The 13476-nt window shown below is 49.6% G+C and overlaps 1 protein-coding gene across 1 annotated transcript in view; it reads right to left on the bottom strand.

The window, feature by feature from the left end:
* Nucleotides 1-13476, bottom strand: part of Adamts2 (ADAM metallopeptidase with thrombospondin type 1 motif 2) — a 157857-nt gene that overhangs the window by 39792 nt on the left and 104589 nt on the right. Inside the window, exon 5 of the mRNA XM_042688831.1 lies at nucleotides 4922-5124. Coding sequence (XP_042544765.1) covers nucleotides 4922-5124 — 203 coding nt within the window. The remainder of the gene's footprint in view (nucleotides 1-4921; nucleotides 5125-13476) is intronic.

Genomic DNA, 13476 nt, shown 5'->3' with positions numbered 1-13476 from the left:
GGCTTGCAGGGACAGGCATGGGGAACAGACGAGAGCCAAGGGAGACCCTGGTGGCCTGATGCTGGGATACTGTCATGGGGGAGAAGGAAACTTTGCTCACAGCCCTAAGCTGTGGCCAATCCCAAACTCCCCAAGTTCCTGTGTCCAGTTTCAGAGGTGTCCTTACAAGGACACCTGACCGAGGACTGGGGGGTGGAGGGCAGGCATGACACCTCCTGCCTGGCTGGTTTGCAGTTCGTGAGAATTCCTCCTCCCCGTGACCAGCAGAAAACATTTCGTCCTGACTCTGCTGTCCCCTGCTGCTGCCGTGGCCACCACTGCCGCCGCCGCCACCACCACCACCACCACGTGGCCCCAACATTCTTGAAAGTTGGTGAGCAATTGAGCCCAGATGCCTCCTGATTGTTTGCAAACCCTGGCAAGACTTTGGTAAGTCAAGGCCAATTTCTGGATTAAATTAGAAAAGAAAAAGAGGGAAAATATCTTGAGTCTTGGCACCGAGAGAAATCATTCATTCAACGGGAAATCGTTCCAGAACATACTGCACAGGGGACCATCCTCGGGCTGGGAGGAGGCAAAGGGTTGGTCTGGGCTGTGAACAAAAGAGACCCCTGTACCCCCATGTCCTGGGCAGACCTAAGGAGCATGTCCATCCTCTGCACAAGAGGTATTGTGTGGGCTTAGGAATTCTTCCAGAACACAAACAGTTAATACAGCTAGGAGAGACAGTTTAGCATCCCAGAAATCTCTTTTGCTCAAGGCTAGCGCTCCATTACTTGAGCCACAGAGCCAACTTCTAGCTTTTGGTGATTCATTGGAGAAGAGACTGTCCTGCCCAGGCTGTCTTCGAACTGAGATCCTCAGACCTCAGCTGAGATCCTCAGATCTCAGCCTCCTGATCAGCTAGGATTATAGGTGTGAGCCACCAGCGCCTGGCTTCACTCTGCCATTTAAAAATGATTGCTAAGGCCCATTCCCTTGATTCTTCAGAAATGTTCCCTAAAGTGATCTCACAGGTCCTTGGAATTGGCACAGCCAGCTGGAAAGAAGGAGGGCTGGGGATCTGAGCAGGATAAAGCTAGAGCTCAGCTCAAGGGTGAGGTGACTGTAAGGACTCTCAGGAAAGGGCTGCTCTGGCTGCAGAGGCTCAGCACACTGAGGTGGGCAGAGTGGAACTTGTTTCCTGGCAAGAGAGACTGTGCAGGTCTTTGTAGAAGTCAGGAGTGTGTGCGAGGAGGAAAAGCCCTCAGTCTAAAGATGAGGAAACTGAGTTGAGCAGAGGCGAGGTTTGCCAGGAGGATTCGAACTTGAGTGTGTTGACTGCTGGGTCTTTGTGAGATTTCAGCAACATACAGAGAGGCCTTAGGCTTCTCGGGGAAGAGGTTGGAAATGAGTGCTTCCGTTAAACACTATATAAGGCACAAAGGAAGCATGTGCCTTGGGTGCAGGTTTTACATTCCTTGAAGTCATGGCAAAGATTTGGCTTAAAAAAAATTCACAGGTAAACATACAATCATCATGTGCCACGAAAAGGATTAGCAAGACAGGCTGAATGCGTGAGAATGATCCCCAATGATGATAATGGAGCGGGTAAATTCCTGCCATCTAATGTCATCATAGCCACCCTAATGTGGTACTTACTACAACACCTCACTCAGCTTATGCGGGCTGCTGCTGTAAACAAACCTATTTTGCTGCCAAGTGTATAAAAGTAGAGCACATGGCTGAGCATAGTAGTGTAGGTTTATAATCCCAGCTACTTTGGAGACAAGGGCAGGAGAGCCCCAAGTTGGAAGCCAGCCCAAGCAAAAATAATGTAATATTCTGTCTCAAAAAAAAAAAAAAAAGAATAAAAACAAAAGGCTAAGAGCATGGCTCAAATGGCAGAGTGCTTTGTTTGCACCTGGCTGAAGCTCTACCACTCGAGCTACGTCTCCAAGTCTGGCTTATTTGCTGATTAATTAGAGATGGAGTTTTGAGGACTTTTCTGCCTGGGCTTCAACTTATGATCCTTAGATTTTTGCCTCCTCAGTGGTGAGGATTACAGATGTGAGCCACTATGCCTGCCTCTCCCCCTCACTTTTGACATTATAAAATGAAACATGTATAGGCAGAAATGCTGTGTAGATTTTTTTTTACAAGAAATGAAACATACATAACATTTTTTCCAAAGTATTGTATAAGGCAGGATAGAAGGGTCCAGCAAAAATATTAAAGTAAGAATCCTCCACACTACTGCAAGTCCCTCATTTGTAGATGGAATACAATCAAGGTGGATTTCAGTGCTATTAGCATTTCCCAGGGTTCCGTGTCTTCTAGCTCCTTGATCTCTTGGCACTTTGGGTTTTGCAAGGCAATTCTTAAACCCACACTTTTCATTTCCAAAAGGTATCAGACTTTCAGACTCTCTGTGCAAGGGACATGTTTGACTCAGAAGATGACTTGGTCCAGATAGTCCTGGCATTTTCCTGTTTGGTTGTGAATTCAAGATTCAGAAATTTGCTTTCATGTAAGGGAGGAGGTGTGTCGTCACTGGATATGGTTGACTGGCAATAACTTTCCTGGGGCAATGCCTTCAGTACAAAATGGCGGCCGGAACAGACACTCACTGTGGAGAGTCCGGTTCATTGGGGAGTCTGAATAAACAAAGCCAGGGGGAAGACATACGAGAGATTCTCTGAATGGAGTTAACTGTTATTGTAGTTTGAAGCCTGAGGCCTGGGCAGACAAATCCGTGAGACTCTCATCTCAGATTTAACCAATGAAAAGTTAGAAAAGCAGAGATGTGTGGCTCACATGGTAGAATGCCAGCCTTGAGTGAAAAAAGCCAAGTTCAAGTCCCAGTACCCTCCACCCCTGCAACACATGCACACACACAAAAAATAAGACAAGAGGCAAGCCTTGGAGGCATGTCTGATTTTTTTTTTCTGGTACAGAAACAGGATCTCCCAATGCCTGCGTGAGACTGTAGTCCCCAAAAGAACTCTGAGAATTAGCATCAATTTTTAGATTCCCTGTCACTTAACACCTAAGGGTTTTGATTTTTTTTTTTTTTAATCAGTGACACAAGATGAAGAAAATCAGTATTGATCACAGTGTTCCCTATTCAGTAGTATGTTCCTTACAAAACTTTTGGATCCTGGAGATGAATCTTCTTCTTAATCTCAAAACTTTAATTTTGCACTGGATTTTTAATCAGTCTGTGAGTAGTAGGTGATTAATTTTTTCCCCCCTGAATGATCTGCTGATCTATTATTGCTTCTATTGACACCAGGTGAACAGTGTTCTGATGAAACTATGCCCAACTGGCTCTGGGTGACCTGTCACTGTCCTCCTACACTGTAGAGACTTATACAGACAAAGGGGTGGGGGAAGTTATCAAGAACGGCAACCCTGGATGAAGTTAGTGTCTGTATTTTTTTTCCTTCGAAAGGCAACTGTTGGTCCTTGGTGGCTTTGGAAAATTTTGTTGTTCTGCATCAAATGTCATTTCTTTAGAATTCACACAGTCTGTGGAGCAACATCATTATCAACAGACCCAGTGTGGCCAGGCTCTGAGGCCTGGCGCTGGCCTGGTGGCTTTCACAGCCCATCCCTGCTCTATGAGGCGAGCAGTCAGGACTGGCTCATGACTACCACATATGCCTGCGATCTGTGGGCTGACAAGAGGACTGTGATGACCCATTGGCCAAGCCTTAGAGGGCCATGTGGGCTGTGGCTTGAGGTGCCACACACTCAGGGCTGTCCAGGCTGTGGTGGCGGTGAAGTTCAAGTTCACAGTGGCGAAGTTCAAGTTCAGAAGAGGGCACCATGTACCGATCTTCCTGAATGGTACCCTCCCCTCACAACTGCCACTGGCCACACTGGCAATTGACGTCTAAGCACTGATTAATTACAAATTCCCCACCCAGATGGTTACCGTAATAAATAAACAAGCACTGCAGGTCTGTGAAGAAATCAGAGCCCCCGGGCCTTGTTGGTGGCAATGGAAGGTGCAAAACTGGATGGTGGTTTCTCTAGTGAAAGAAGATGAACATGCCACACTTGTAGATGTGAAGGACCAGCATATTTCCCCACTGGGTAGGAAGGCAGTAGAGGCTTCAGGAAAGAATTCACATGTTGAAGGCTGACAAAGACTTTTACATCTAACCTGTCTTGGAGACTCAGAGCACAGGCCCCACATGGCCACATACTGCGAACTCCGATGATGGAGCTCTCGATGGTTTTATTAATATTGTTATTATTACGTTAAAATTAATATGAGGCTAATTTTCCACATTAAGGGCAGATGAAGAACATTCCTCAAAATAAAACGCTCTCTGCACATGCAAAGGGCTTCTTCAGTCTCACTGTGAAGGCTGGATTTGGGGGTGGCAATGACTCCTCCCAGACAGGGGGAGGATGGTGACACTGGTGGCAGTCGCTCTTCGGTGCTCAGCCCTCACATCCTCTTTTGTCCCCAATGAGTCTTTTCACCAGGGCCTGGGTGCCAGCTTAGCACCTAAGGGCTCAGCACCAGGTCCAGCAAAGCAGAACTGCCCAGCGGGTCCACAGCCCATCTCCCTCTCCTGTCCACCTGCCTGTCTCCACGTGGACCTGGGCCATTTGATTAGCCTTAGTCTATTTCAGAACTGCCTGGGTTTCCAGTCTACCTGCAGCCCACAAACCACACCCCTTCCTCACAATGCTCCACCCAGGGCCACATCTTGGCCTTCTCTCCCACCAGCATTCTCCCCTCAGGGCGCCTCCAAGTTGCTGGCCACCGGAAGTGTTGAAGAATCTCACCCACCAGTTCTTCTCATTCTTGCTCCAGCCCTGGTCCTCGGCCCTTGCAGCCCTGCCCAGGCCCCAGTGTTCTACCTATACCCACCCCTTCCCTTGTCACCCAACCCATCTCCAAGCCCCAGCCAGCTCTACTTACGATGTTCATTAGTGTCAGTAGGTACTTCTGCACGTGCTCCTTCCCATGGAACTGGACAACAGAATCATCCACGCCCAGCAGGACCTCGATGTTATAGTCGTCATCTGTCACGTGCCTGCGTGTTCTCCGCCTAGAGCTATTGATGCGGTCCTCCAGCACACCCAGGGCTCGGCTCAGGCTGTCCAGGTTTCCCCAGGAGGCTCCTAGAAGCAGAGGGCACTATCTCCAGCAGCAGCACAACGAAATCCCAGGATGCAACTCAGCCCTGGCCAGGCCAATCATCACCTCATTGAAACCCAGAGTGGCAGTATTGACAAAGACAAGCCACTTGGAATCGGCAGCCCCTAAACCACTTCCTCCATGGCATCAAGGCCAGCCCCTTCCTCAGCACCAGTCTCAACTCCAGCCACAACCCTGGCAGTGGTGGCCTGAGGTTGAGACTCTCAGCCCAGCACCAGGATGGCCATTAGGGAGCCCAGGGCTGGTGCATGGCAACAGGTGTGCCAAGAATAGAGGTGGTATAGGAGAAGAGAGTGGGCCTCTGCTTAGCACTCCCAATGGGCTGTCTGTTGTCAACCTGTTACAACTGGGGAAACTGAGATTCAGCCCATTGAGTCTCTGGCCTGGATCCTCTTAGAACTTTCTGCTCAGTCTTTCACTTGAGTTCAGGAGCTCCCATGCCTGCTTCTTATCCACTTTGGTGGAATGAGTCTGTCCCAGTGCTGACTTAGTACTTCAGGGACCAACATGAGCCCATTTTGTGACAGCTCCTAACAGGCTGATATGGCAGACAGTGCCCTCCAGCTATAAATTGGCCATGCAGGAGAATGGAGCCTAAGAAGGCTCTGCAAAAGGGTCCAGGATGGGCCTGGATGCCCACCAGGCCCAAGGCCCCAGAATGCTGTCCCTGCTACCTGCATAGGGTTTCTATTCCATCAATTCCATCAACTTCTCACTGAGTGCAGAACTCAACATGGGCCAGAGCTCCAGCGCCCAGCCCTCCCCGGCCAGCACCGCCTGAGATGACAGCAGACTCACCAAGTGACCATCAGCCCCGATGAAGCTCCACATCACCCTCTGCCCGCCAAATCCAACACCAGAACCTTGGAAGCCCTGCTCACCCCCACCCTGCTGCCAAGATCTCTATCAGAGCCAAGCCAGGCCACAGGTCATGTTGTCCAGTGGCATCTTCTTGATGATCCTAGACACTCTCGCCCTGAGAAAGCATTGGGATGGCTAGAGGCTGGGCCAAGCCGCTGATGGGAATGGGACCACTCATGGAGATACCTGGTTCCATGTCCTGTGTTACACACCAGCCACTAGCATGCCTCCTCGCCCATTCAGATAACAGACATCCTCGGTAGGAATATTGGTCCCCATTTTACAGATGTGGAGACTGATGGAACCCCAGTGTGGCTGATTCTTAGCCACAAACAAACGCCTCACATCCTTCTGATTGTCTCAGACAAGACAAACTAACTATCATGTTAGGGGTACAAGCCTGAAGCTTGGCTGTGGGCAAGACCAAGAAGTTGGGGGGGGGGTGGTGATGGTGAGGAACAGAGATGAGTGATGAGCTGGTGCAGGGAAGCTGCCTCAGTACTTATTATACCTCCTGGGGTCTGCGGGACCTGGGCCCACTCTGCACATGTGAGTATACATCATACACTTGTACACACATGTGCATCCAATGTGCATGTGCACGTGAATATGTGCAATGTACCCACATTTGCATATGCATACATGAACGCCTGCATGCAATGTACCTGCACACTTGCAAACATGTGCATGCAAGGCACACACGTGTGCATGCAGTGTTCCCACAGTTGCACACACATGTGCATGCAATGTACTTGTACACTTGCACACACATGGCAGCAACTATCTGGGCTATCCCAGAGACAGGGACAGGGACATCATCCATGCAGAGCTGAGGCTCTGCTGAGCTGCCTGGAGATGATTCAGGGCCATCCCTGCTGCTCCCAGAGGAGATGCTGGGGACTTAAACCTGACAGAGGGGTTGAGGAATTGCTACTCTATTTTTATACATTTATTTCTTTGCATTTTCAACGAGCAGGGACAGCTCACCTTCAGAACCACCTTGAGAAGCAGAAAGATGGTAATTTCCATAGAAAAGTCTTCCCCTGGGGAGAGGCTGGACATGACCTCTGTCTCTATTAAGCTAAGGGTCTCCCCCCCACCCCACCAGGACAAAACCAGACCACCAAGGCTCTCTTTAGAGCCATGCAGCATTTTAAGATACTTTTTACGGGTGATAATATTTGAAGCATAGGCGAGTTAACATTAAAAGCTATCTAGAATATCCACGTTCTCCTGAGGAATTGGTGAGGATAGCCCTCAGGTAAGCCAGGGCTATGAACTGAGACCACACTTACAGATAGAGCACATGAGGCCTGGGTTGCCAGGCTACCCACTTGACACACTCGACTCCCTCTGGTCCCCTCCAAAGGCCTTGGAGCAGTGATCTCTCCAGACATCCCCTACAAGGGATGTGGGGACCACTTTGAGGCCAGACCTGGGCTGCTTGTCATGTCTCAAAGCACTTCTGCCAAGCAAGCATGGTTTTCAGCTGAACTGAATCCAAAAAACTTCCTAAAGATCCTTTAGAAATACCCATTTCAGCTGGGTGTCCATGGCTCATGCCTATAATCCTAGCTACTCAGAAGGCTAAGATCTGAGGACTGTGGTTTGAAGCCAGCCCAGGCAGGTAAGTCCATGAGACTCATTTCCAATTAACCACCAGGAATGGTGCTGTGGCTCAAGTGACAGAATGCTAGCCTTGAGCAAAAAAAACTCACAGACAGTGCTCAGGCCTGAGTTCAAAGCCCCGTGTCCAACACAACGAAATTGTTGGCAACAAATTCTCAGCATGATTACTTGAGGTGGGGGGTGATGTCTTGGACATTATGATCTAGAACATTCCTGCAACCCTAAAGCCTAGCTACTGTAGAGAAGCCCCAAATCTCAGGGGTAAAAAGCAGGAGGTAAAGACAGATAAGGTCCCTGGGGTTAGCTGGCAGTGACAGCCCCTAATGTGCAGTTGTGTCCATGGATGCTTAGGCTTGCTTAGGACACGGGGAGCAGGACTGGAGCCACATGAACCCTCCATGCCAACAGCATCTGGCAGGCAAGCCATGGGTACCATCAGCAGCCATGGCTACCATCTTGGTTTTCATCACCATAAGCTTGACTCTGAAGCCCAGGCCTATCTCTCAGGGGATTACTGCTGCAAGGAGGGCTGGCCAAGCTGCCAGCTCCTGTGTGGTTCTTAGTGATCTCCTTGACATTGGCCTTAGCCTTTGGGGCCGTTCACTGCACTTGGCTTCTGGCCTGGCTTCTACTAGTTCCTTCCTAGCCAAGAGCAGACATTCTGCACTCTTCTGCAGGCTCTCATAAGGTTACAGCCTAGTCCTGTAAGCCCATCCATCCTTCATCCCTGCGCCAGGCTGGGTACTGAACTGTAGATGTAGTTGCCCATCTCCTATAGAAGCAGGAGCCATGCTGTTCCTCAGCCACCTTCCTGCCCGTGCAGCCTCCCCAACAAGAAGTCAAGTGGACAGAGAAAACCAGGACCCCAGCAATGACAATTTGGCAGGCTTAGGTTCCCTGCAAGGGAAGGCATCGGTTATAAGAACCCCCACTTTTTTGTGCTGGTCCTGAAGCTTGAACTCAGGGCCTTAGTGTTGTTCGTGAGCTTCTTTTGCTCAAGGCGAATGCTCTACCATTTGAGCCACAGCTCCATTTCCAGCATTTTTTTTTAAGTAGCTTATTGGAAATCAGAGTCTCCTCGGCTTTCTTTCCCCGGCCTCCTTAGTGGTTAGGATTACAGGCATGAGCCACCAGTGCCCAGCCAGGACTCATCTTTTAAATTAGTAATTGAAGAGGTGTTTCGTCCAGGTATTCCCTGTGCCTGGGGCTCCTTCCAGATGGCAGCCGGAACTCTCTTTTCTCACATCTGAGTGAAGGATGACAGAGCAGGAACTGTTTCCAAGAGCCATCTCCAGTTTGAGAGTCTTCAGCATGGAAAGGAAAGACTAACAAAGTCCACAACAGATTGGGCAGAGGACGAGATAGAAAAAGACGAATTCCTGCCTGGGAAACACAAGCAATCGCCATCCAGGAGAATGGCTGGACCACAGTGGCCAAGTTCAACTGTGGGCCCACAAAACCCAGGGTGCTGCCTGTCTCCTGAGCTAAGGGGCTGAGGCGTGTGCCTACCGGCATCCTGGGAATGACCCTACGGCCTCCAGGTCCCTGAAACAACTGCATGTGTCACAGGTGACAAAGCTCTGTCACTTCCAATAGCCAATCTATACTTAGAATGAGGAAAAGGCTCCTTGCCTTCATCCTTACTCCCATTTGAGGGGTGGCGTAGTTGGAAAAACAACAAAAGCAAAAAGGGCTGGAGGCATGAGTGGAGAGACAAAGTGGTAGAGAGCAAGCAGAAAGCCCTGAGATCAAATCCAATCCTGCCAAAAAATAGAAGGGTATGTGTGGGGGGGGGGGAGGGTTATTCATGAAAAAATTCAAGAAAATGGCTGTAACTAGAAGGTGTCATTCCTAAAATGAAGGAGTTCCGTTAGTTCCCAGCACAGTAGAGGAAACAGCACAGTAGAGGAAAACAGATCTGCACTGTGAGATTTCAGGGCACGGGAGAATCTACAAACGTCTACAGGAGACAAAAAGAGATCACAGAGGACTCAAGTCAGAATGGCTTCAACTTTGTCAAAGTAACATCAGAAGCAAGAACACCAGGGAGCAAGGCCTTCAAAATTCTGAAGGCTGTGATTCTACATCCAAATTCTTAATCAAGTAGTAAAGTGGAACAAAGACATTTTATACCTATGAGTTGCCAGAACATGTACCTGTCAAGCACCTGTTCTAAAAAAGCTACTGAAGGATGTGTTCCAGCAAACAAAACGAGGTGACCCGGAAAGAGGCACAACACAGCAAACAAGTGATCCAATACAGAAGAAACGACAACATAATCCCCTGGAAGAAGGATTAAAATGTGATCCACAGGGGACGGTTCTATTCCAGATGTGGAAGGCAAGTGAGCCACACTGTAGCAGTGCAACCCAAGAGGCTCAAACATCACCAACACCCCCCCCCCCCTTCCAGGGGCCTATGTTGTTTAGCTGAAGAGAATAGCCAGGAGAGCTTGGCTTGACTCGACCATGTGCTGCTGTGGCTTCTTCCTCTCCTGCTCTGCTCAGCACACACATGTGACTTGCAGGATGATATCAGAGCTGGGGAAGACCATAGCACACTTAGAAGCAGAGGACAGGGGCAGACCCTTTTCCAATCCACACCTCAGCCATGCCAGGTCTACAACTGTGGAGAGCCTTGGATTTCCCAAGACTCTGGGGACAGCTCACAATTTCTCCAGAAGCGCCTTTGTTATCTCCCAGAAGAGCATTTGTTACTCAACCTGGAGACTCATCCACTCAACCTGTCTTCTGCTTCGATGCTAATTACCTCGGATACTCATTGAGAGGTACATTGTGAATAACTGGCCAGATGTAAGTAAAATCAGTAAATGATAGGAAATGGTAGAAGTCCAGTGTACCTTCTGACAGGCTGGACATTGCTTAATCCATTATATGGTCCATATCCTAAAAATATAGAGTATCTCTGGTCTATCGCAGCCTCTCCTTCTATTCCTTCCTCCTTCCCTCTTCCCTTTTCTCCAACATTTCCTCCATGTGCGTGTGTGTGTGTGTGTGTGTGTGTGTGTGTGTGTGTGTGGACTAGAACTTAGAAGCGTGACATACTAAGCTTATAAATATACACTCATGTCCCTTCCTTCCCCTCCTCTTCCTCTTCTTACTTTTTCCTCTTTCTGTCTCTTTCTTTCTCTGTAATCTTTTTTTTTTTTTTTTGATAGTTTGGAAACAGAGCCCTCATCTTTGCTAGGCTGGCAATGTACTACTTGAGCCATATCCTCAGCCCTTCTGGCTTAAAAAATTTTTCATATAGCTAGAATCTCAGGCTTTTTCCCCCCGTGCTTACCTAAGGTGACAATCTGCCTACCTAGGTCTCCCACATAACTGAGATTACAGGTGTGCAGCACCATACCCAGCAATTAGTTCTGCTGTTTTCAAAAGCTGCTTCTCCTGCTGGGAGCACCCCTCCTCTTCCCCCAGCAGCTCTGGAATTCCATTGTACCATCTTGTATCTTTCTATATATACACACTAATAAATGGCCTTGAGGTTCACTGGCCCAGCTGGGCCAATGTGGGTACTTGTAGAAGTGAGCTTGGTTCCTCTTCGAGTGTGTGTGTGTGTGTGTGTGTGTGTGTGTGTGTGTGTGTATGTGTGTGTGTGTAGGGGGAGGGGGTCAGGACAAGCACCCGGGAAGTGATGGGTTACCTGGTGGCAAAAGCCCAGTGGCTTAATGAGGGCAAGTGGGTGCCAAGCAGGCCAGGAAGATCTGGGGGGGACCATCGAGTGCCCTTCACCCCTCGGCCTTGGTGGAGCCTCTTCTGAGGCATATCCCAGAGTAAGAGGCAGGAGACGTTTCCTCCCCAAGGAAGCTCTAGGCAGTGAAGTGAGCTTGGGGCTTGAGGGTCTGAGGGGCAGCCCCATTCCTTGGTAAACAACAGAACTGAGCTGCAGGGCAGCTGCTACTGCCCCTCCATTCCACCTCGAGTCATAAAAATCACACTGGATGAGCCTTCTGTGGCAGTTGCAAAAAATTAATTCGGAATCAGTAATAAAGTTCTAAAGGCTGGGATGAAATAATCATAATGAGCTCCTTTTAATAAAACTCACCAGTGGGACTCTGGGCTGATGGTCCCCACGGGAGACTGCTTCCAGTGCCTCCAAAGAGCCTGCCTGCTGCCAGACAGGCCTCTAGCCTGTCTTGTCCTGATTATGCACCTACGTAAACATATTTTATCTTAATGAGCATCTTTAGGTGAATCTGCAGTCACATAGCGATGGTATCTTGAGAGTTTACAACGGAAGGGGTGACCTTCCTTCAGAAGACCTCCCCTGGATTGGCAGGCCAGCGTGTGCTCCGTGAAGCTGCTGGGGATGCTGGGTAGGCCCCAGGGATACCATACTTCTAACCTCTAGGGAGTGTTCTGTGGGTGTCCCCACCACACCTGTCTCTTCTCTTGCCCATGAGTAATATTCAGGTCAAAGCGAATACATCTCTACCTAAACTTCTGGGTGCCTATGCAGTTCCCTTAGCTTTCTGTCTTATGCAACTGCAGCAATCCTAGCAAGGCTCCCACATGGACATGATCACATGTATTGGCTTCAGCTAGACAGCACAGTTTGGTTTTTGCCAGAGCTTCTGGAGTGTCCAGAGGCATCAGACCTGCCACTCTTTCTGCCTGAGCTGACATAGCCCACTTTGTAGAGGGGCCACCATGTGGAGAGAAGAAAAAAGCAGCTGTGGCCTTAAAGTCCAGGGACAAGGGTCAGGTTCAATCCCCTGATCCATGTCCTCAGGATGGAACGCTCCAGTGTCCCAGTGGAAGGGTGAAAGCCATTGGGATTGTGTCCCAGCAGGCGGGGCTGTGATGGATGTCAGGACTTCTGGGAGCTTCTCCAGCTTCTCCCTGCAGCAAGGCTCGGGGACCTGCTGTCACCTGGTGGTTCCAAACCTCCCACCTCATTCTGCCACCACCAGCAGCGAAACTGCCAAAGCTCCTTCACGCTCTCCTACATTCCCTGTGCCACTTTCCAGCACCTTCTACAGCCCACCCACCCTCATCCTTGAAGACTTCTGGAGCAACTGGTTACTGGGACCTCCAGGACTTGGGGAGGCTGCCAGCAGAGAGTCGAGGAGGCTGTGCCCTGGATGAGTAGGTGCTGAAGCCAAAGAGGGTCCTGGGGACCGCATCAAGCTCCAGGGCACCACCAAACTTCCTGTGTGTTGGGCAGCAGGCCCAGGGTGGGGAGAACTGGCCCTGAGTTCTTGCACAGCGGCTCCCCAACACACAGCGGCCAGATGGTAGGAGCCAATGGAGAGACTTAACAGATCGTTTAATGAAAATATTTACTGTGAACTTCAGAACAAAACATAGACACCCACAGGTCCCAACAGAAGGGAGGATTCCCTGGGATTTCGTTTCGAATGTGGGGGAAGCATGCGACTGGTAAGTGGGGTGCTGGTGGCCAACAATGCAAAGCCCCACATGGCCAGAGCTTCAGCCTGTGCACGGCTTATAAAAGCACCTCATAAGGAGAAGTGGGTCTCTGTTACTAGCCCAGTGAACAGAGGCCCTGATTTGGACATCTGCAAGCTTCCTGGACATCAGGGATCTCACCCTCTGAATGTCTCCCACCCTCCTCCATCTGCTCCCCACTGGGGGCCTGGTGCCTGCATGCACACATGGGTCTGTCTCCTTCTTCCCCACAAGGATGTCTCCTCCAAGAGTCTCTAAAACCTCCATGCCTTCAACAGGAATCGATGGTGCCCTGTTTAATCTCTGGATCCCCCAAACCTGCCAACCTCAACTTCCCTTCTTACTCATTAAGATGTTAGTCGAGTAGAACATGTGAAGGCACCGTAGGGTGGA

This window comes from Dipodomys spectabilis, unplaced genomic scaffold, assembly GCF_019054845.1.
Source record: "Dipodomys spectabilis isolate Male_0828 unplaced genomic scaffold, ASM1905484v1 ptg000119l, whole genome shotgun sequence".
In the NCBI taxonomy this organism is placed as follows: Eukaryota; Metazoa; Chordata; class Mammalia; order Rodentia; family Heteromyidae; genus Dipodomys; species Dipodomys spectabilis.
Note: the sequence above shows the minus strand (reverse complement) of the source record. Positions and strands in the feature narration are given on the sequence as shown.